This window comes from Megalops cyprinoides, chromosome 16 (genome assembly GCF_013368585.1).
Source record: "Megalops cyprinoides isolate fMegCyp1 chromosome 16, fMegCyp1.pri, whole genome shotgun sequence".
Taxonomy (NCBI): domain Eukaryota; kingdom Metazoa; phylum Chordata; class Actinopteri; order Elopiformes; family Megalopidae; genus Megalops; species Megalops cyprinoides.
Window position 1 is genome coordinate 15,691,692 of NC_050598.1, and position 23,810 is coordinate 15,715,501.

At 43.2% G+C, this 23,810-nt stretch overlaps 1 protein-coding gene across 1 annotated transcript in view; it reads left to right on the forward strand.

Moving 5' to 3' along the window:
• The window catches only part of LOC118790796 (teneurin-1-like), a 183,381-nt gene extending 160,360 nt beyond the window's left edge, over window positions 1-23,021 (forward strand). The window contains exons 23-32 of the mRNA XM_036547853.1: window positions 1,652-1,806; window positions 7,624-7,990; window positions 11,019-11,529; window positions 12,574-12,746; window positions 14,717-14,952; window positions 16,346-16,639; window positions 17,198-17,585; window positions 20,514-21,734; window positions 21,885-22,027; window positions 22,131-23,021. Of these exons, the coding sequence (XP_036403746.1) occupies window positions 1,652-1,806; window positions 7,624-7,990; window positions 11,019-11,529; window positions 12,574-12,746; window positions 14,717-14,952; window positions 16,346-16,639; window positions 17,198-17,585; window positions 20,514-21,734; window positions 21,885-22,027; window positions 22,131-22,883 (4,241 nt within the window). The 3' untranslated portion in view covers window positions 22,884-23,021. The remainder of the gene's footprint in view (window positions 1-1,651; window positions 1,807-7,623; window positions 7,991-11,018; window positions 11,530-12,573; window positions 12,747-14,716; window positions 14,953-16,345; window positions 16,640-17,197; window positions 17,586-20,513; window positions 21,735-21,884; window positions 22,028-22,130) is intronic.
• The last annotated feature ends 789 nt before the right edge of the window (window positions 23,022-23,810 follow it).

Here is a 23,810-nt window from a genome sequence, read left to right on the forward strand (position 1 = left end):
GCAGACTTTGTATGGTTATAGTGAAAAAGACGTTTTATCGGGTTAATCTTTTTAAATGAATTGTTTGAATGTATCAATAATGCCATGGCTTGTTTCAGGCTTTAAATTGTCATCAAATCCATCTTGTCCCTAAAAAGGTAAAAAAAGACACATTGGCAAATGTGCTGGGTGCTTTAATTTGCTGTGTTTAATTAGATTGAGACAGTTTCCATGAGTGCTGAGTACAATATAAGTCACTTCATGTTTTGCTCCAAATGCAAAATACAACCCAGCAGCACCTCAGTATGAGCAAGATACTGTACATCTATTGATGAAAGGAAGCTTATATTCAATTTCTGTAGAACTAGTATTCAGAGTTGATTAATACACATAATCTATTATTTATCTTTATAAATTAAAGTGATTTTCAACGTGACGAATGCTTTTGGTCTAACCTGTTGGACAGTTTGAGTTGTTTGAGGTTAACTAACTTCCTGGTTGCTCAGTGCTCACCAGTCATTTTTGAAAAGTGCTCTGACTCAAAGTGAGTGCACCTGAGCACAGTGTTTGGTGCTTTGCTCATTACAGTAGATTGAATGAAATTATTCTCAACACTGTTGGAGAACTGTGTGCTCTGAGTGCTCACCTACTTAATGCGCAAGTGGAATTTGTTACTTGCTTTTTTTTCTCCACTTTATTCCGCCTTTTGAGGAATCGCCAACTGGTTATATATTCGGCTGGTATCACCTCTACACTCGCACAGGAGTGTTGGGGCGTAATGAATGCAACCCTTCAATGCACTCGCCTGCCAACAGCAGCTATTTTGTCACACTACAAGTTGGCCAGGACACCGCAGTGAAGTAAGCACAGAATGGGGGATGGGTGCAGCTTCACCGATGTCATCCAAGTGGGCCGTGTGCCTGGCAAGTCGCAGGGTGCCTGTGAGTGATGACATTGGAAACCCCTGATGATATATCCAACCCTTTCCCTGGCGAAACTATTTTTTTTCTGCAGGTCATAGTTAGGGTTAGTGAAACAGCAGGGATCTAACCTGGCGGTATAGCGCAGCTTGCACTCGTGGTGGGCAATCAAGCCAATGAGTCACTCAGGAGCTAGAGGTGGTCACATGCTTTGAAATAAGGAAACTCTGAACCGTAACGTTTCATTCTGAAAGTGAAATTCCCTGGCCCTGAGTCACTGCGGTTTTGCATCTGGCCCATTCTGCATATGTAAATGACTGCTGAACGACGCCTAATGCCCATCTGTGATGATTGTGTGTGTCCTAACCTTTGCACAGAGATAGCAGGGCCTTCTGCTTCCCCCCCTGTTTTCTCATCATTAGGGCCATAATGAAAAGTGCTCTGCAGGTCTGAACCAGCACAAACCCCTTTCCCAGGCACTAGCTTCATGTGACCTGTGCATATATCCTCTGCTCATCAACCTATTGCCCCCCAGTGTGGGTTCCTCACTCATCTGGCAGCCTAAAGGACTTGCTTTCTTTTCTCTGTCATTATAAATGCCCCCAGTGTTCTTCCTCAAGCCTATTTAATTAGATTTCTGCAGTGCATAAACAATGAACTTGTTTAGGCTAACGTTGGTTCTAACTAGTGTATAACACCTGACTTTAATGGCCGTCTCTGACTTTAATGTCTGCCTCTGCCTCCCTTAACAGGAATTGCTGTGGACAAACGAGGCTTTGTGTACTTTGTCGACGGAACAATGATCAAGAGGATCAATGAGAAGGGCGTGATAACAACTGTCATAGGCTCCAATGGGCTGACATCAACACAGCCACTGAGCTGCGATGCTCGCATGGATATCACCCAGGTGAGGCCACGCCCTCCACACATGATTGGCGGTTCTCTAAGTGAAAACAGACTGTGAGGTATATAAAGAGCTCACTTAAGCATTAATATTTCCAGAAGAGGGATAACAAGAAGCAAGGGGTAGAGGGCTGGAGGGATCAGGACAAAATGCTTGATGTAAATGTTTGGTGAAATGTTTTACTTTTTGCTGTTGACACTTTTGTGCAAACTGGGGTGTACCAGGCTTAGAACTGACCTTGTGGAACTGTGGGGCTTGAGCATTTCCTTTGCTTTCCTTTGCCAGTATCTGAACTGCTGAAGTTGTCCTTATCCACCGAACTGTGTAATAAAAGAAGGTCTAAGAGAGAACAGCTGAAAAACTTTCTAGCACTGTTGATTCATTAAACTAATAGCATCCTCAGTCACTCTGTAATGCTGCAGTTATTCTGAGACCTATGCTTGTTTATGGGGTACACAGTGTATTCACATGTAGACAATGCTCATTAGTTAATTAGGCTGTGGATAACCTCATCGCCTTCACATTGATTGGGTATAAATATGGGTGTAGTTTTATGTTTTTGGAAGGTGGCATACTTTGCTGTCTGCATGTGAATGCCCTTCCAAAGAATAGAACATTTTTTTTCCTTCCCAAGTACAGTGAATTTTATCAAAATCACTGTCAGGTCAAAAACTCATTTTCTACCAGAAGTGAATCTCATTTTAGCTTGTAGTCAAAAAGTAGTTCCAGTGACATCTGACCAGCTGCTGTAGTCTACCACACATTTACTTTTTGACTAGGACTGAAAATCATTACAGAATGCTGATATCCCCCATACTGCTGACAGCTCCAGGGATTAGAGGTTCCAGACACATCCAGAGAATCACACATCCCTTAAGCTGCTCTAAAAAATGAGTCTCCTCCTAAAAGAGCGGACTACCCCAAGTTGTGTTAAGGTTTCCTTTGTCCATTGGCCAGGGGGAAATGGTTTATGTGAGTATATTTAGGGCAGGAAGGGTCTTGAATTTGGGTATGCTTGGTTTTCAGACAGGACTCAGTGAACTCTGCAGCTGAGTCACACTCTGTCAATGAGATGTTAAATTAAGACCCTGACTCACTGTGGTCATGACAGGTCCTGTGGCACTAATCTCAAAGAGCAGTGGGGTAGCCCCTCTATCCCAGCAAAATTCCCAACCTGGACCTTCCAAATTGGTCATCTCATCTGCCCCTAGTCTAAATTAATTTGGTATGGTGATCATTCCAATTCTAATAATGGTTGCTGGACATCACCTAGAACGGTGCTACACTATTTAATACACTATTTATTCACTGTCATTATGGTCACAATTACCCAATGATAACAGTAATTTTCTTCAGCAGATGTTTTGCATTGTATTTTAAGTAGGGCCTACTACAAGTATATATTTTATAGGGGTTATAATGGTATACACTGTATCATTACAGACCCTGTGAAATATCCATATCGCGTTGATAATATTAACCCTAACATGATGACATATTTATTTTAGCCAGTACAGCCCCGTCTCTGGGTTTGTTAATTATGAACAAACACAGTAACACAGTGACAGAGTCACTCATTTGTGAGTATGAACCCTTTGGCAGGGCAGTTTTCCAGGTCTGTCGAAAGGCGTCTTTCCGCCCTCGAGAGAGTCTTTCCCGCAGCAGATAGGTGGGGCGCAGAGAGCCCACCAGTCACAGCTGGGCCCTGATTGCGTGACTGCCTGCCAGACGCAACCATCTGAACCAAGCTCTCTTTGGAGAAGTTGGAAAGTGCTGAGGCTGGATAACCTTCAGAGAGAACCCCGCTGCCACTCTCCGCTCCGCTGATGGAGTACAGTACTCTGACCCACATTTGAGCGCTTCAGTTGGTTTCACCACTTCAGGTGCAGAAGGGAGTCGTGTGTGGAGATTTTTTTGTAAAGCACCTTTCCGGGACCATCCACCCTGATTCCCCATTGGTGAAAGCTGATTCCTGGGCATCATCACCATCATCTGTTGATCGTGTAGAGCAGAGATCAAATCAGACTTACAGGGGCTCAGGGGTTATATTTGACTGACATGCCCAACTCAACACCTAGATTTTATTCTCTAAAACATATTGAATTGGAGAGAGTACCTATCAATAAATACATATAAACTTGTAATAGTACGGTGAACCAGTGATCCAGTTTTAGATAAGTACAATGGTTGAACTGTGTTGAAGCAGATAAAGTGAGAATTGGATTGTATGTTGAGTTCCACTTCAAGCCTCCTGCATTTGATGTAGTTACTGTACTTATGAAGAAAACAACACTTGCCCTAGATTCTAGAAAACTCGCCTGTCATCCTGGCTCCCCAGTTATTCGCAAACATGCTGCCTACACACATCGCTGAAAGATTCAATAAGCCAGACCCACAATAACAGGTATCAAAGACACAGAGCACCGCCAGGGATTTCAATAAAACAGACGCCACTGGCGTAATCTCTGGTGTGCCACGGATGGTATAATAGACTTTATTTTACTAACTGTAAAGCCCTCCAAAGCATATTGAATCCCCTCCAGCATTATGCACCTGTTTTCGCATGCATCATCACATAGCACCGTGGTCCCGCTTCCTGCTCTGTTTTGCTGGGATTTCTGCGTGTGTTGTTCAGTTGAAAAAGATGGACTGCTCTGAAGTGAGCACCCTGTTGGGAAGAACTCCCTACTGTAGCTGCGGCCTCATTTGAGCAGAATGAGGGGATCCATTGCAATAAAGACAGTGGGACTATTAGTTACCAGGTTTCAGCACAGTTTACATAAAACAATACACCATGCGTACCACCTTATCTCAGTCAGTGCAAACCAGTGTGCTTTGTCAGCAGTGGACACCAGAGGAAGAGCTAAATTGTTTTTTCCCCCCTGATCTAATCAGAATAAGCCTCCCTCCAGGTGATGAGGTTGATGTGATGCCTAGAGGTGTGATGAGGGTATCTGAGGTCATTTGTATTCCGCTGTACCTTTATCAGGAGGGTTCTCACGTCACGCCAGTGTTCACGTTCAGGGCTGTGACATGAAATTCCCTACCGTGAGGCTGTGCCCCTCTGTCTGCGCATACAGCAGGTGACACGGTCTTCCCACTCCATGCTTCACATTAGGCCTTGTCAAAACAGTCATGTATTATTAAGAGCCTGTAGCTCGTGGGTTTGCATGGGGGGGGGGGGGGGGGGGGGGTAAATGCAGGAGCGTGGGGGTGAGCTGGTAGTATGGTGATGGGGTTGAACGGGCGGGTTGGGGAGGTAGTGCGGGGGAGGGGGGGGGGTGTGGTGCAGGGGATCTCCCTCGAGGGACAGCTCACTGCACCACTCATATGCCCACACATGCCCAGGGACAATGGGCGTGCAAAGACAGCAGGAGATTTCTCACTGCACTCAGCGGTCTGAGGAAAGCACTGCCCCTGGCATGTTCCCCCGCTGATGGCTAATGGGAGGCTGGAATCAGTAACCCCTGCAGCACCCACTTCAGAGCAAATCCAGAGCCAGCTTAACACTCAAGGTACAGGCTCAGACCAACCACCACTGTGAATTTGCAAATTTAATACCATCAGGTTGATTATGAGTCTTAAGCTTCTGAAATCTCACTTACTAAAATATGTGCTGCATAGGTGTGTAGTAGAGTAAGACAAACATTTTGGGAGCAGGGAAACGTCACACGATGTGTGATCTCACCCAGTCTCCCTGACTGATGGAAGCCGACACCTCGCTGATATAGGGCAGGCAAAACCTTCTTTGATTATAAAAGTTTGATAACTGACCCATTGGATCTGCTCAGAGAAAGAAATAAGGGCCGTTAGAATGGCATGTGAATAATGAATGATTGTGGCACAATGGTCTTTTATTTCTCCAGCCTCTGCCTTGGGCACTTTACTGTACAGTGCAGCATGTGCTCTTAACAGTGCATCTTTACAGGTGAAGGATTCCTTGAAGTTATTTTGCGATGCTCTAAAAACCTCACCCTCCCCTGTCACGGAAAACATATTCAATCATTCAAAGGTTTTCACATGGAGCAGAGACTTCCTGCGTCTGCATTCATCTGTGATGTATTGCAGTGGTTGATATTTTACAGCTGCAGCCAGTCTTTCATAGGAAGAGACATAAGTGGTCTCTTGCATGTTTGAGCACTGCGGTGTTGTAATGCTGAACCATAACCGATGGACAAGGGGGTTGCAGGCTGGTATTAATGAGGCACGCAGATTGGAGATTCAAACAGAATATTTTGCGATGAACTAAAAACAGCTAAGAGGAAGGATGTGCAAAGCATTTTACTTTCTTTAGTTGCATAGCAGATACCCATGTCCAGCATGAGTCACACAGTGTACATCCTTTATACAGTGTACATCCCAATCCTTTATACTCCTATTTGTTTATTGAAGCCATACAGAATAACCCCATGCATCCTGCCATATTTCTTGACATTCTGGACTCCCCACAGTTTTACGCAGATAACTCAGGATCTTCAATAGCTATCCACACATGCCATTTTTTTAAACAAATTTGTTTAATGGAAAATGCCATAAATTCTCATGCCTATCACATGAGGAATACTATATATTCTTTTATATGTGGTTAAATTATTCTTGCTCATTTAAAAAAATGTTTACTTGAATGCCTGTCAAAATGAAAAATCGTCTGTATTGTGTACATGTAAAAACAGTGTCAGAGGGACATTCCATTGCTTTGTGATGTGAAAAAGTATCGGCAGAGTGCCAGGAAAAAATATGTAAAGAAATTTGAAAGTTAGATAAGAGTGGTGTCTTTTATTTTTAACCACTATACAATAAATAAGTGTTTACAGAAATACCAATATAACATAAATGCATAACAACTATATATTGTAGTGATAACTATTTACACAAATAATAATATAAAATCAATACAAAACAATAAAGAACTATACATATTTAAGTAATGGCAAGCAAAGAGAAGTACTAATAACTCAGTTCATATTTCAATCTTGTTACAGATAAAAAGTAAAACTGCCTTCAATAAACATTGAATTTGCTCTTGTCATCTACATAATCACCTGAGCTGAGAGAGACATGCATCTGAATACACCACAGCTATTAATAGGCAGAGACTGAGTCTTCTTTGTATACAATCTTTTTTTTTTTTTTACTGACAGCTGATTAAACACCTTGTAAGACCCGGGTGTCATTGCAAAAAAAGGTTCTACATCTTGAAATGGCCAAGATATTAATCAGAGATGAACTGGACTTCTTTCTGAAGTAAACAAGAAAACTGCTGGTGATGCAAAAATATAGGTGGACTTTATGCAGCTATTGCGGAGCCAATTTTACATTTACTGATGATGTATTTGACACACTGAATGCAGCAAGACCTCTGTACACAGCAAAGGAAATGGAAAGTTTCTACCTGGAAAAACTGAATTATTCAGTGGAGAATGTGGTATGTTCCTATGGCCGCAGTTTGTAGCTTTCTGGTTGTAGGAGTTAAGTACATCTCTTAATGTGCCTGGTTTTCTGAATATATTCCCCTGACAAGACCTGTGTTGCCTGTGTAGGGACATCACAAAGTTTTAAAGTCCCCGCAAGTATCCTTTACTACAGACAGCTGCTGCTGGAATGAGAGAGTCATGAGTGGAGTGGGCCACAGTCATGCTTCGTGTTTGACATTTTCAAAAGACAACACTGTAGGTGTGCTGAGAAAAACAGCAGAATGCTCTTCTCACCACACCGACCTTCTGCGAGTTGCTGGTGACCCTGTTTCAATTGAATGGCAGGGTGCCGGCAAAACAATACATCAGCGTTCTGAGACTGAAGAGAGCGTTCTTCTCCCTTCAGGTGCGGCTGGAGTGGCCAACCGACCTCGCTGTAAACCCCCTGGACAACTCCCTCTACGTCCTGGACAACAACATCGTCATCCAGGTGTCGGAGAGTGACCAGGTGCGGATCGTGGCGGGACGCCCCATCCACTGCCAAGTGCCCGGGATCGACCACTACCTGGTGAGCAAGGCCGCCGTCCACTCAACCCTGGAGGCAGCCAAGGCCATCGCTGTGTCCCACCAGGGGGTGCTGTACATCGCCGAGACGGATGAGCGGAAGATCAACCGCATCCAGCAGGTCACCACGAATGGCGAGATCTCCGTTGTTGCCGGGGCGCCGTCCGAGTGCGACTGCAAGATCGACCCCAACTGCGACTGCTTCTCAGGTGAGATGTGTGCTGGGTACATTACATTACATTACTGTTGTTGAGTAGACGCTCTTATCCAGAGCAACAAGGGTACAATGGCAGTGCCCCAGCAGGGAATTGAACCAGCAACCTTTAGATTACGCGTTTAAATCATTACCACTACACCACACTGCCGAACGGGTATTGGGGAGCGCAGAGGGTTTTTTAAAATGTGAAATAGGTAAAGTCGATGTATGCTCACTTGAAGACCTTGCTGTTTACTAAGGTCATGTCATGACAAATACAGACAACACAATAGCTCACACTAATTGACATTAACATTCTACAAGCATCCATGCATAGCTCATTACATTACAATCATTTCACAGATGCTCTTATCCAGAGCAGCTTACATGGGTTATATTTACATGCTATCCGTTATTTACTGACACAATTCCAGGTTAAGTACCTCGCCCAAGGGTACATCATCAGTACCCCGGGGGGGATCGACCAGCAACCTTTCAATTACCAGCCCTGTTCCTTACCAATATGCTACACTGCTGCCCAGCTCATGCTGGAAATTTTGAAGTATGCCAATCAGCTAAACCACAATGGATGCAGAGTTTTTTGGTCAGTGATGTTTTTGAAAAAATAAAACTTGTTTCATACGAAACAAAAGGGCCTGCCTAATGACAACAGTCATGCCACAACAACTACCACAACTTACAGTATCTTAACTGCCCTTAAATAGCTACAGAGAAGATACAGTTGAATAGGTGTTTGGCTACTTGGTATTTCCCATTTTGAATTGCTACCTAGATTGAAATATTGTAGTCTAATGTTTCTACTTCAACAGCAAGCTACTGGTGTTGCTGAAGTTTTCTTGATTTTGAGATAAATATTTCTCCTCTGACAATTCTTTTTTAAAACTAATGTCGTGCGTAGTTAGAAAATCTGCATTCTGTTGATCTCTCGTGTTCATCTTGCATTGTGTGATGAGTTCACCACATTTAGTGTTAAATTCAAGTGTTTAAGAAGTCTGAAACAAGCATAACACAGGGTGACAGTTGTCATATAATCTAATATTAGTTCAGGTAAGAAGTGAAAAACAAAAGACCATATACTAACTAGAACAAGCGTCTCAGTCAAATTCTCACCTATCATTTGCCTAAACTGTAATATTGGTATGCCTGGCTCTCAGAGGGTTGATGTGTATGTTTTTTGCCCCAGTCAATTTCCTGGATTAATTAGAAAATCATGAGCAACATATGCTTACCTTAACCAAAATGACCTGCAGTGAAATATTTTCTTTAGGGCACATGTGCATGTTCCAGATGTAGTATGTTGTCTACAAAATGCCAGAGTAAAGTGTAGCAAAGTAAAGTATATAAGTAAGATATAAAAAGGAGAGGTTGAAGTAAAAACTGGGGAATGCTGTGTTGCTTCTGTAACAGAGTGTGACCCTACTTATGTAGAGTGCTGTTAGTGCATTATGTATATTTTAAGAATCTCATTGGGACTTCTGGCTTCTGACCCTTGACAAGTTCCTCTTTCAAGTTCTAACATGCACTTATAACTCCAATGTGAACAGATACTATAATTGTAAAAGTTACTAAAAACGTGTATTTTCTCCTGAAGAGAATGAATCATAATTGTTGTTTTGTTTATGTTGTTTTTACATTTGCATGAATTAACTTTCACTCCATGAGTGTATTAATTATTTGCATATATTAGAAATCAGAGCATTCAGTAATGGCAGAATAATGTGATTATGTACCCTTCTACATTGTTGCATATGCGTTCTCCTTAGCTGCAGTCATTTCATGCAAATGTCTGGAAAATAGGACATGGTCATGACAGACAATATAAATATAAGATCCTATATTAGAGCATCTTCTTTTACGTCACTCAGTTACTAAAACCTCCAAACCACGTTAAAGTTGACTAGCAGATGAAAACAATGGAAGTAAAGCAGAGAAATATATTATAGTGAAAGCGCTGCTGGGATGAATGGAATGAAAGTCGCTGGGGCTTAAGTGCTGTCATGCTTTTTGACAGCACAAAGCACATCCCTGCGTTTGCTGCGTCTGACGCTACATCTCATTCAAGATGCCATTTTATCTCCGCATTTCTATGATGGTTGTTACGCATCACCTTTTTTTAAATTGGAAAAGGCAAAAAAAAATATGGGGCTGCATATGGCAGGAACCAACGGGGTGTAACAGTTCCTGTCTCTCGGCTGATGCTTTACATATTTCCCATCATGTCGTGCTGTTAACAAATGATTACTCTCTTCGGAGGCCTTCGTCCTCCGCTTCCTTCCTTCCGCAAACATGCGTGCTGTCTGTCAGAGCGCATTCTGGGGGAAACACATCCCCTCCCCAACGTCTCCTAAAACCCCTGTCCTGCTGCAGGTGCGCACCAGTCATAATGGTAGGAGACCCAGATTTAACTGCATTGGAAAAACACGACCATAAAGCAATTCCCATGGGTCTGGTGTTCTCCCTCAGATTACCCAAAATTATATACAGTGCAGTGCAGTACAGTACAGTACAGGACTGGTTATGTAATTTGTAAGATCTTAATCACTTAATACATTTGAATTGTATATTCCCTTGAATACATGGCATAGAATTCATAGCACTGAGGAACTGCAAGGGTTGTTCCTTAATGCAGATATGAAATATTTAATCTTATGTCTGCAGGTCTTATGCCATCACTCATAGTCAAACAAGGTACCTCTCGTTACACAGACCCTGAGATTAAAAACTTAATGACCAATGCCTAATCAAGCAAATCCGCTACGGTTCTGAGCAGTATCTCAAAACTGGAAGCAACTGTAGCATAACTACAGATGCCATTTTTGTGTGGGTAAGTACGCAATATCTGTCAAATTTTTGTGAAGCGGGGATGTTTATTTAACTTAGAGGTAAGAACTGAAACACTGTGCCACTTGGTCCGTCGTTCATGGTTGTTGTTTCTTGCGTATGTGACAGTTAACATATTTTTGCCTAGTGTGGATCATCCCTTTACTAGATGTTTATTTGGCGTCCCTCCCTGTGTGTAGGTGACGGAGGCTATGCCAGAGATGCCAAGCTGAAAGCGCCCTCTTCCCTCGCCGTGTCCCCCGACGGGACACTCTTCATCGCCGACCTGGGCAACATTCGCATCCGGGCCGTCAGCTGGAACAGGCCGCACCTCAGCCCCTCCCACACGTACGAGGTGGCTTCAGCGCCGGACCAGGAGCTGTACCTGTTCAGCGCCAACGGCACCCACCTCCACACGAAGAACCTCATCACAGGGGACTACGTCTACAACTTCACCTACTCCGCCGAGGGTCACGTCAGTGCCATCATCGGCGCAGACGGCGACTCCGTCCACATCCGCCGCGATGCGAACGGCGTGCCGCTGTGGCTGGTGGTTCCCGGAGGCCAGGTCTACTGGCTCACCATCAGCAACAATGGCGCCCTCAAGAGGGTGTCTGACCAGGGTCACGACCTGGCGCAGGTCACCTACCACGGCAACTCGGGTCTTCTAGCAACAAGCAATGACGAAAATGGCTGGACCACCGTCTATGAGTAAGGCTTTTGTTTGTTGAGAGTTGAGAGTTGAGTTTATTCCGTTTTATTTAATTTGAATGGCTTCTGTGCTCAGAAAAGATTGATCATTACTCTACTGCGTAATTGTATAAGGGACGAAGCTTTGATTCAGTTCATTTGCAGAAAACGATGCTCACTAAGATCTGCTGAATTGCCATTCAGCATTGTCATTCAGCAGCAGAGCAGGGAGAGGATTTTCCCACAGCGGTGGGTCAGCTGGGAAATCAGACTCCCCGTCGCACAGGGTATCTACTCAGTCCCATATAAAGGCTGAGATTTTCTCTGATTAGCCATTGAGAGGCTGGTCTGTGGAGATGAATTTGCAAGAAATGCAGTTCAAAAAATATCTGCTAAGTCTAAAAGGGGCAGTGTTTTTTAAAAAGTGTTCAGAATCGTCATTTTAAAAGATTTTCTCTAGGGAGATTTTCACTGTACATGTTAGCTTTTGTTCATGAACATATTTTTTCAGGATCTTGCCGTGTGCTTCTAGTCTATGGTGTTTAATTTTCCAGTTTTTAATGTTTAAGAACATTATATTTAGACTTATAACCTTTCTCACAGTTTGCCTTTCAAAAACAGTTTGATTGACTTCACAGGAGAAAAACAGTTTTCTCTGTATTGTAAACAGATACTGATGAATTCTGCCCTGGAGTTTGCATTTGGTTGAGTAAATAGCGTACTATTGCCATCTTGTGGTGTATTTTTAAAACTACATAGAGGTTTTGTGATTAAAGACTGACAGCCAGTGAACTAGCAAACGTCAGTGAAAGATAACAGCAAGATTTTTTTCATTGGACCATCACTGTTACACCATAGCCAGTTTGTCCAATCAAAATATTAATCATTTGGTGAAGTAGTGAGGTTCTGCAGTCATAGTCTAATGCAGTAAAATATGGAGTTACTTGCTCAGCAGGATATAGTGTTACAAGTACTGTTTATATACATTTGTTCAAAAACATATAAAAGGGCTAGCCCCTGAGCTAAAAGAAATGCCTCTGCTAAAAAAAGGTTGTCCTCTTGCAGGTATAACTCTGAAGGCCACCTCATCAATGTCACTTTCCCAACGGGAGAAGTGAGCAGTTACCACGGTAACATGGAGAAGTCTGTCAGGGTGGAGGTGGACACCTCAAATGGAGAGAACTTCGTCACAGCCACCAACTTCTCGGCCACCAACACGATCTACACGCTGCGCCAAGGTGTGTGCCGCGCTCCAGCTGTCTGTGTACACCGATGGTAGATTACAGCATATGACACATATGTGTTACTTTCCGTTTAGCTTCAAGGTAACACCTATGGTATATGTGAAAGTCGTTATAAGAGTTGGGGTGCTGTCACTTTTCTGTGTGTCAGGTTCTGCGCTTGACGTACAATACAGTTTGTCTGTATGGCATTGTCATATTATTTGCAGTACCTGTATCCTTCAGCATTGCCCTGCCATGGTCAGTCACTGTTTTATATATCCAGTTGCCTGCTGTCCAGGATGACACATTACTTACAATTTATGTACTATACAGCTTGATTTTGAATGATGAAATTCAGATTAAGAACCTTGCCCCGGGGTACAGTGGCAGTATGCCACCTGAAATTTGGGTCTGCAACTTTCTTTCTGCAAGTCCCTTTCCCTACAAAACCTATAAAATGAATAGCATACCAGATAAATATGAGCCTACAGGACTACACAGTGATTCAATCACTGTGAAGCACTGTAAAACTGCATGGTAAGAATCACAGTAGAACAGCAATTCACTGTCTTATCTTTATAGGGTACACCAAGAGTTATATGTATTCATAAACCAGCCAATCCCAAATGATATCTTTGTATTCTGAGAAAAAAAAAATAGAAGAAATAATTTTCCAGTGCATTACATGGTATTATATGTGTTATGTTTAAAGCGCCCCTGGGGAAACAATGAATTGAATACTAAATCAATAATAGAACTGGTTTTAAACACAGTTCGTCCTTATTTGAAAGCTTTTAGAAAAAAAATTATAGCACTAACAAGAATAACAACAACCGGAACAACAATAATAATGATAAAAATTGTAAAAAATAAATCTCTCATCACTCTGCTTTGATCTTTATCTGTGCCGGAAAAAAACATATGAGGGGGAAGGGACGTAAACTCCTTCACTTGTTGTGGAATCCAGCATCACAGAAATTAGCTCACACTGTTGCTGACTAACTGTGCTGGCGTTTTCCTGACTACATGAGTCAGAGGACACATAAACCCGAACCAAAAGGATGTGAGGACTCTTCTTCACAGAGCATTTACTTATTTTTTTTAACATTCAGACTGTGAAATGAACTGCTTGATAGATTTTAACTGTAGCTTCTGTTTGAAACACATTTTGACACTGTATATGAGAGTGCTCTAATTAGTGATGAAACATTAATTTGGTGAGTTTTTGGTGAGTGGAAAATTGATTGGACTGAGTATATATATATATATATATATATATATATATATATATATATATATATATATATATATGATTTTATCTATGTACTGTATATTGCAATGCAAAATGAGCCCTTTGGTTCCAGGTTAGTTTTGGTTTGAGTTTGGTTGCATTTCTGTAGTTTCTATAGCTGTCTAACAGAAGTCGTAGTTTTGTTTGAACTGCTTCTTGTACGGCACACTGATAAAGATGTCACACAAACACAGCGCTCATAACGGTAACAACGCCTTCACCGTGTGACTATTCTGCAAAGGTGTGAAGCGCTGGTCAGAACAGTGAAAAAAAAACAGACAGGAAGCAAAAATACAATCACGCTGCTTCTTTTTCTAGGAGGTTTCTGACTGCATATAGCAGTGTCATTCAGCGCTGCCTAAGGACAGTAGCCTCAGAAAAATGAAGTGTAAAACTGCTGTTTAGGTCAAGACAAATACAAACACTTGTTGATGTATGTTTGAGGCATTGCACTGCAACCTAGGGCATTCGTTTAGCAAAGTCCTGTATTTAATGATATTTAAAGTTTATTTCTTTTGCTACCACACCAAAGCGTAGTTGAAAATGAAGACAGTTGTCATGTGTGTGTATTGTAGAATGTAAGAGAATTGTGATTGCCTAAAAATTGTGTTGAGGTGATGTCTCTTGGTGCGTCAGTAGCACATGTAGCACATGTGGTAGGAAGCCCTGTATAGTGACTGCTCTCTCTCCTCAGATCACTCTCAGAACACCTACAGAGTCAGTGCCGATGGGTCACTGCGCGTCACCTTCGGCAGCGGCATGGAGGTGACGCTTAGCACGGAGCCGCACCTGTCCATGGGTACGGTCAATCCCACAGTGGGCAGGTGCAACATCAGCCTGCCAGGCGAGCACAGCCCAAGCCTGATCGAGTGGAGGCAGAGGAGGGAACAGGCCAAAGGCAACTACACCACATATGAGCGCCGACTGAGGGTACGGGGGACCACCTATTTTTTTCCCTCCACGGTGCCACGTAGAAAGTATAACCTGAATATCTGGACAATTCAATCCTCCCATGGGTCCTTAGCATCAACTAAACTGATCAAAGCATTTCCTAACTGACAAAAAAAAAGAAAAAAAACATTGTGAGGGATCAGACAGGTCTATAAAAATGTATGAATAGCCAAAAAAGAAACTTTCAATTAAATCCATTGGTTGGCAATAGGATTGACTCATTACCGTGACTCAATACCTTGCTCGCTACAAAATGTTAACCGCCAACATAAAGGTGTTATTCATGAGACGATGTAGCAGACACAGTGCTAGCTTATGTGTGAAGCATCCACTGGGTAATTTTTTTTTTTTTTTTTAAACCAATGTTCTGTTGATAAAGTCACCTCCCCTCATGTTGATCCTAGGCTGTTCAGGTTGGGAGGCCAAGTCATTTAATGAGGTTTCCTCTCTCCCTCTGTGGCCTTGAAAAGGAAGTCAGTGCAGATTCAGAGTGAAAGGGGTGGAGGGAATGACCCGCTGAATGTGCCAATGTGACAGTGTTCAGTGGAGGTTGCTGAGGAAGGGAAAATGAAAGTGAAGAGTGGGTGCCAAATGTCAGCACGTTCCATCTGTTTCTTAGGAGATGATGACACCCAGGGAGATTACTGCCTTGACTGTGCAAATGATGGGGAAATCCACCAACAGATCTTTGTACTTCTGTGAAACGTCATGTCTCTTTATCTTCAGAGCCATAAATAACTGTACAATATTCTGTCAAAGCTTTTTGTCTGGCCCAAACTGTTGACACGAATGCTGTTATTACACTGATATCTTTCGAGAAGGTCAGTTACTCCCCCATGAATCTGAAACCTTTGCTGTCAACTTACAGGGCACTTTTACCACATAGAAAACTCTCTGACCCAACTGCAGTTGTGTATTCAATGGGGCAATACATGATTTTTTTGTGCAAGGAACTATAGCAGTGCCCCAAATCCAAAAGAAAGAGTCTAATGTGGTAGACTAACCTCAGCCATACAACTGAGACTGAATGTTTGATTATTTGAAGATTTGACCATGAGGGCACTTCTTGATTAGTAGAAGTGATACTTGAATCAGTATTGAACCCACCCTGGTCACATTCAGCCTCTTTGTAGCGATAAATTTAAAAAAAATAATACTAAAGCTCTGTGTTTGATTATTCAAATATTCTCTCTTTGAGTCTTAGAATAGTCTCATATAAATTTGAAAACGTACATCCCTACTCCAAGCTGCTAAGCAAGTAAGTCTTTTGGGCAAAAAGCTTTGAACAGTGAGCAAAGTGAAATTGAATGTCTGTTTTGGCTGTTAAGCTCTGATTGTATCACTGATATTATATTGTTGTATTCATTATCAGGCTCATAACAGAAATCTGCTGTCCATAGACTTTGACCAAGCCACACGAGTGGGCAAGATCTATGATGACCATCGCAAATTTACCCTCAGGATCCTCTATGACCAAATGGGACGTCCCATTCTGTGGTCACCTAGTAGCAAATACAATGAGGTGAATGTCTCTTACTCTGCCATGGGCCTGGTCACCAGCATTCAGCGAGGAAACTGGACCGAAAAGCTTGAGTATGACAGTGGCAGGGTTGTCTCCAGAACATGGGCCAACGGCAAGATATGGAGCTACACTTTCCTGGAGAAGGTAGAGTGAAAAATAAATAGCCATACTGAGTTTTCTACACTCAGCCAATATACATTGCCATGTTCCATTGCGACTGGTGAAACAGAGCAGAATTTTTTAGTGCTTACCGCTTACAAAGGTGTGTGTTTTAAATGTGATCTTTTAAAATCACATTTTAGGTCATATATGACGTTTTAGCTGTCATATGGAAGATTCATACAATCCAAAACACATGTAGAACTCTTCTCTGCCACTGCAAAGGAATATTACATGGTTTATTGATTGATTGATTGATTTATTGGAATGACCATTGATGCTGTGGTGCTGAACCCATAAGGGCTTATAAGACATTTGTCTGTTGCAAGACTGAGCAGTCATTGGCACTTTCACAATCAGTAAGCATAAGTACAAAGGGGCACAAAGCTCTACCTACTTATGAAGACCTTATTATTACACATCACATGAACGGGCTTGAATGTCTTGTTCATGTAAAATATTAACTGGCTAGTTGACTGCTGGCTAGTCACTGCTTATCAATCAATTGACCAGATATGGCTGTGTGTGTGCATCTGATTACAGTCAGTCATGCTGCTGCTGCATAGCCAGCGCAGGTACATCTTCGAGTACGACCAGACGGATCGCCTCCTGTCCGTCACCATGCCCAGCATGGTACGGCACGGCATGCAGTCCATCCTGTCGGTCGGCTACTACAGGAACATCTACAGCCCGCCGGACAGCAACTCCACCTTCATCCAGGACTACACCCGTGACGGACACCTGCTTCAGACCCTCCACCTGGGCACCGGGCGCCGGGTCCTCTACAAATACACCAAGCAGTCCCGCCTGGCGGAGATCCTCTACGACACCACCCTGGTCACCTTCACCCACGACGAGGCCTCGGGCATGGTTAAAACCATCCACCTCATGCACGAGGGCTTCACCTGCACCATCAGATACAGGCAGACAGGTAACAGGGCCGTCACAGTGTACAGGTCACTGCTGCTTCTCACCACCGTGCTAACACTGCCTACAGCCTGGAGCCCATATATACAAGCCCTGTTTTTAAAAGACAGCTCAAGTGCTACTGCAAGAACATTATACTCAGAGAAAATACTTGCTTAACCTTGTAACGGCTATTGGACCCAGTGTAGCTTGAAACATTCCCTGAGGTGCTTTTTTCCTCCCAACACAGCATAAATTAATTTTTGAGCCATAATTAAATCTACAAATATAAGCAGTCCTAGGTGCACTGCTGTCAGTGTGTCAAGAAATGTTTGACAGGTCAATTTCAACTTTTGGAGAACAAACAACCAGGAAAGGAGAGGGAAAAACTGGTAAAGACATTGCTCCATTGTCCTTGATGCCATTGACAAGGCACTCATCCCAGGCGAAAATATAAAAGCGTGCTGTACACCCAAGCTGCTCATGTAGAATTACTCAGGAAGCATGCCAGTTTCAGAAAGAATATGCATCATAATTGTCTTAATAATAACAGTGCTAATAATAAGTGAATCGACTTGACCAAAAATCCTCACTCAGATACAGTGTTGGAGGCAGTTGGTTTTGAGTTCTTGGGTACCACAGGGAGTTAAATCTTTGATTTTTTTTTTTTTTTTTTACTGTTGTAGAAGTGCAGCAGCAGTGAAAATCACCAATCCAGCAATGTGGGCTGATTTAACAGTGGCATTGTAAAGAGACGAAGACACGCAGGGCTATTATTGCCAGTTGCTGATGAGCCATTTTTCTCCAACTCAGAAGTCTGTCGAATCCTCTCGCTCCAATTGTCCTCTCTCAGTCAGGGGTCTCTAATCTCCACACTTCTGCACTTAGGCTTTGCCTTCCGGTTTATCACTTTGTCCTAGGAAGGCTTTGAATTCAACCTTCTTTTTTAACTGATCTCATTTCACTGTCACAAAGGGTGCTTTCGTTGGGGGGGCGGGGGGGGGGATTGTGACAATCCTCACTGTGGCCTGCAGTAAGATATAAAGAGAGGTGAAAGAAGATGACAGGTGACTGGTAAGACAATGGCAGTCATGGCACTGAAGTTTTGCTGAATAGAAAATAATTTCAGTTGACAGCAATGAGCATCCCTCAGTCATCCCTAACATGAAATTTGTAATGAGCCATGTAACTGGGCTTAAGTCACAAGTAATGAGAAAGGTAAAGCTAAGAACCAAGACCAATGCTGAAAGGAAGAATTTAACTCACTAGATTTATGGTGGTCTGAAATACAATGACTGAACAATTAGAGTTATTTCCAAAGCATTACTACTGTCCTTACATTTCATCATGCTGTGCAATTAAAAATTGATCCTGGTGTATTCTGAGTATAGCTGCTTGATGGAATTACCCCTGCAGCCGCTTGACAGAATTTTTTTGTTTTTTCAATCATGTTATTTTTTCCTATGACAGCAAAGGAAAACTGGCCCACTCCTAGGTTTTTTGCCATTGTCAATCCACCTGAGCTGGATCCAACTCATGTGAGCTAGCCAGCCACAGTGTAGTAGACACTTAGTAGAGCCATTACAAAAATGAAAGCAAGCAATGATCTGAGAGCCAGGATGCAAGATACTTTGGACCAAGAAACAGAAATGATAAACCAAGGCATCTAAAAGAATGTGTCCATCAAAAGAAAATAAGAAAGGTGGATGTATGCATGACATACTTTTTCATTCTTAAAATTTGTAGTGCCCATTAATGTTTGCCTTAAGGCTATAAATCAAAATACGGAGTCAGCCAGACACATCAAAATATGAAACCATAAGAGATAAGTAACTAAGTAGTTGTGCTGGCTTACAGTTTAGCCAGCTAACCTAATCCTGGCTAAACTGTTGTTCTTTTATCATAACAGATTGGTAGCTAGCAAAATGTGGATGGCAATGTTTTAGTAATTATTTTTTTCAAGATAACTTTGGGTTCTCTGGGATCAGCTCCATCTAAAGACGTTGGAGCCAGCTCTGCATAAAGGTAAACAGCCCCCTGCAGTAATTTTCAAAGTACAGACATAGTTAAACCTTTTTTGTATATATTCACAGTTTATACTTTTTACCCTTGCTGCACATTACATCCAAATTTATTAATCAGACTGTATACAAGCAGGTGCAGACAATATTAGAAAATAATTGTATGTTTCAGACCCTCGCCCCTTTAGAGCAAAAACCATCATCAGCCTTTGGTGGAAAAACATTGCAGCTGTATCCTTTGATGTGGACAGATAATAAAGACTTTCTAACCCAGGAAAGTATACTGCAGTTTCCAGTTTAGTTGTCACTATGCTGGGAGGAAACCACCAGGCATGTTTAAATAGCCTTTTGTGGTAGGAATAGAAGGGGAGCCTACATACATTGACAACAATAACTTACTTTGTTGTTGGCACTTATTGCAGTCTCTGATTTCGAATCTGCAAAATGCAGGGTTAAGCTGTGCAGAGACAAAAAAAATGTTAGTAACGTGCCATGGGTATCAGTGTCCAAATGTGTTTAGAGCATTGAGAGAGATATGTTTGTTTCATCACACTTGTTGCAAATGCGTTAACCAAAGCTGCCTGTCTTTCTGCCATGGTGACAATGTTGTGCATGTTGTGGGGGGTAGGGGCTGTTGAAGACGGAAAAGGCACTTGAGATAGTGATAGATAGATAGAATGTTTGTGACAGTGTGTAAATCTGCAGCTGTTTTGTACAAATACAAAAACTCGCCTTTTTTAATTAATTTCATTCAAGAATGTGTTGGGGTCAACATCAGTCAGGTCTAAATGAAGCCTGTGCTGGATCTAGAACAAGCTGAAGAGGAGACACAATGAGTTTGTTTTGTTATGAGATTTTCACTTAGGTTTTCAATACATACTTTTGTAGTACCCTTAAAGCTGCAAAAATAAAAACCTTTCTTGTCTTTGTAGGTCCTCTTGTTGGCCGTCAGATCTTCAGATTTAGTGAAGAGGGGCTTGTTAATGCCCGATTTGACTACAGCTATAACAACTTTAGAGTAACCAGCATGCAAGCCATGATAAATGAAACCCCTCTCCCCATCGACCTCTATCGCTATGTTGATGTTTCCGGACGAATAGAACAGTTTGGCAAATTCAGTGTCATCAACTATGACCTCAACCAGGTCATTACCACGCACGTCATGAAACACACTAAGATATTCAACGCCAACGGCCAGGTGATCGAAGTCCAGTACGAAATACTGAAGTCCATCGCCTACTGGATGACGGTGCAGTACGATAACATGGGCCGCACCACGATCTGCGACATCAGGATAGGGGTGGACAGCAACATCACGCGGTACTCTTACGAGTACGATGCGGACAGCCAGCTCCAGAGCGTGTCGGTGAACGACCGGCCGCAGTGGCGCTACAGTTACGACCTCAACGGCAACATCAACCTGCTGAGCCACGGCAACAGCGCCCGGCTGACCCCTCTGCGCTATGACCTACGAGACCGAATCACGAGGCTGGGGGAGATCCAGTACAAAATGGATGAGGATGGCTTCCTCCGGCAACGGGGCAGTGACGTGTTCGAGTACAACTCCAATGGGCTCCTGACCAAAGCGTACAGCAAAGTGTCGGACCAAAGCGTGCAGTACCGCTACGACGGCCTGGGCAGGCGGGTAGCCAGCAGGTCCAGTGCCGGGCTGCACCTCCAGTTTTTCTACGCGGACCTCACCAAGCCAACGAGGGTCACTCACATGTACAACCACAGCAGCTCCGAAATAACATCCCTCTACTACGACCTCCAGGGTCACCTCATCGCCATGGAGCTCAGCAGCGGGGAGGAGTACTACGTCGCCTGTGACAACTCCGGCACCCCCTTAGCCATTTTCAGCAGCCGGGGGCAAATCGTCAAAGAGATTTTGTACACACCCTACGGGGACATATACCAGGACTCTAACCCCTCCTTCCAGCTGGTCATCGGATTCCACGGGGGTCTCTATGACCCGCTGACCAAGCTCGTCCATCTGGGACGCCGGGATTATGATGTGGTGGCGGGGCGGTGGACCACCCCTAACTATGACCTGTGGAAGGAGCTCAGCACAAACCCAAGGCCCTTCAATCTCTACTCCTTCAAAAACAATTGTCCAGTTGGGGAGCTGCAGGAAGTTACTCAGTTCACTACTGGTGAGATGAACATTCAGTTATCAAAGATTTCTAGTGTGTCCAAGAAAAGCAAAGCAATATATGTATGTAAATATACAGAGAGAATATTTATAGCTATGAAGTAGATAAGCACTGATATGGAATTCATGACATTTGGCTCTGTGTTTACAGATATTGGCAGCTGGTTGCAGCTGTTCGGCTTTCAGCTACACAACGTAGTTCCCGGTTTCCCCAAACCAGATGTGGAGATGACAGAGCAGACATATGAACTGATGAAGACTCAAACAAAGACACAGGACTGGGACCCCAGCAAGGTGAATGTGGCCGTGACCACTGCAGTAGATCATACTTCCTGTCTCTTTGCAACATCCATTCCTCACACCTGCTTCTGCTTGCTCTCTCTTTCTCTGCTCTCAGGTGGTCCTTGGCATTCAGTGTGAGCTGCAGAAGCACCTGCGGACCTTCATCTCCCTGGACCGTCTGCCCATGACCCAGGAAAGGGGCTCGGCAGGGCGGCGCTTGGACCGGGGCCCGAAGTTCTCCACCGCCTCCTCACTCTTTGGGAAGGGTGTCAGGTTCGCAATCGTTGACAGCGTCACCACGGCCGACATCATCGGGGTGGCCAATGAGGACAGCCGACGCATCGCCGCCGTCCTCAACAACGCTGTCTACCTGACCGGCCTGCACTTCACCATCGAGGGCCGCGACACCCACTACTTCGTCAAGCTCGGCCCCCTGGAGGGCGACCTGGGCGTGATTGGGGCCGGCGGCGGCAGCGTCCTCGAGAATGGCGTCAACGTCACCGTGTCCCAGATGACCTCCGTGGTGGGCGGGAGGACTAGGCGCTTTGCCGACATCCAGCTCCAGTGGGGCGCCCTCTGCTTCAACGTCCGGTACGGGGCCACAGTGGAGGAGGAAAGGGAGCATGTGCAGGAGATGGCCCGCCAGAGGGCGGTGGAGCAGGCCTGGACACGAGAGCAGAAGAGGCTCCGGGAGGGTGAAGAGGGCGTCAGGGCGTGGACCGAGGGCGAGCGGCAGCAGCTGCTGACCACGGGGAAGGTGTCGGGCTACGATGGCTACTTCGTCCTGTCCGTGGAGCAGTACCTGGAACTCTCTGACAGTGCCAACAACATTCACTTTATGAGACAGAACGAAATAGGAAGGAGGTAACAGTGGTAACACTCCACCCCGCCTCTCCTTCACCAAAGACTGCCTGTTTTTAGACTGCAATGATTTGTTGTACTGTTTTTCTAGAATGACAACTCTGTAAATAGGTATTTAAAAAAAAAGAAAACTGAAGAAAATTATTTCCACCTGCCTTTAATCGTGACAAATGATGGTATTTTATTATTGTTCTGTTTGTTTCTTTTTCATAGTATGGCACATGCTGTCAAGCTTGTGATTTGTTCTCTTATTACAAAGCGGTTTTGTTTCCAAGTGGCTTAGCTTTTTTACATTGAGATGATCTCTTTCCTTCAGTGTATAGTATCCAGTAATTCTGAAAGACACTATAATCTAAACATGATGGAGATGTGGAAAACAAAGAAACAGATGTTAGGGTCAATGTTATATTGATGTTACACAAATAGCGGTGGCTTCAGTGCTACCTTTTGAGTTCATATACAGTGCACCTCAAACAATCAAGTTTATCTTTTGGTAATTGAAAGAGAGGCCTTTGTCAATTCACACTATTCTTAATTATTCTTAAATAATTGTGAGAAACCCCTGACCTTGAATCTTAAGTATTTTTCTGCCTCTCGTGTGTTTGTTATGATTGTACAATGGATCTGAGTGTGTACAGATACAAGAAATTGTAAATAGAGAGTTCTTTAACAACAGCAAGTGCAAAAATTGGTATTACGTTGTCACCCATTATTATGTGTCAATACTGTCAATAGATGCAGTTATGTTTTTGCCAAGAGTAAAAATGATATGAAAAAATATTCATTAAGAAGATAGTTTACTTTTCTATAAATTACTTAACATGTTACAGTGAAGATAGTATTGTGTGCATTATTGAAATATAATGCAGAATTTGGGTGAAGCTTGTGCCTTTTTATTTATGAATTAGCTATGAACAGTGGAATAGATTTTTTT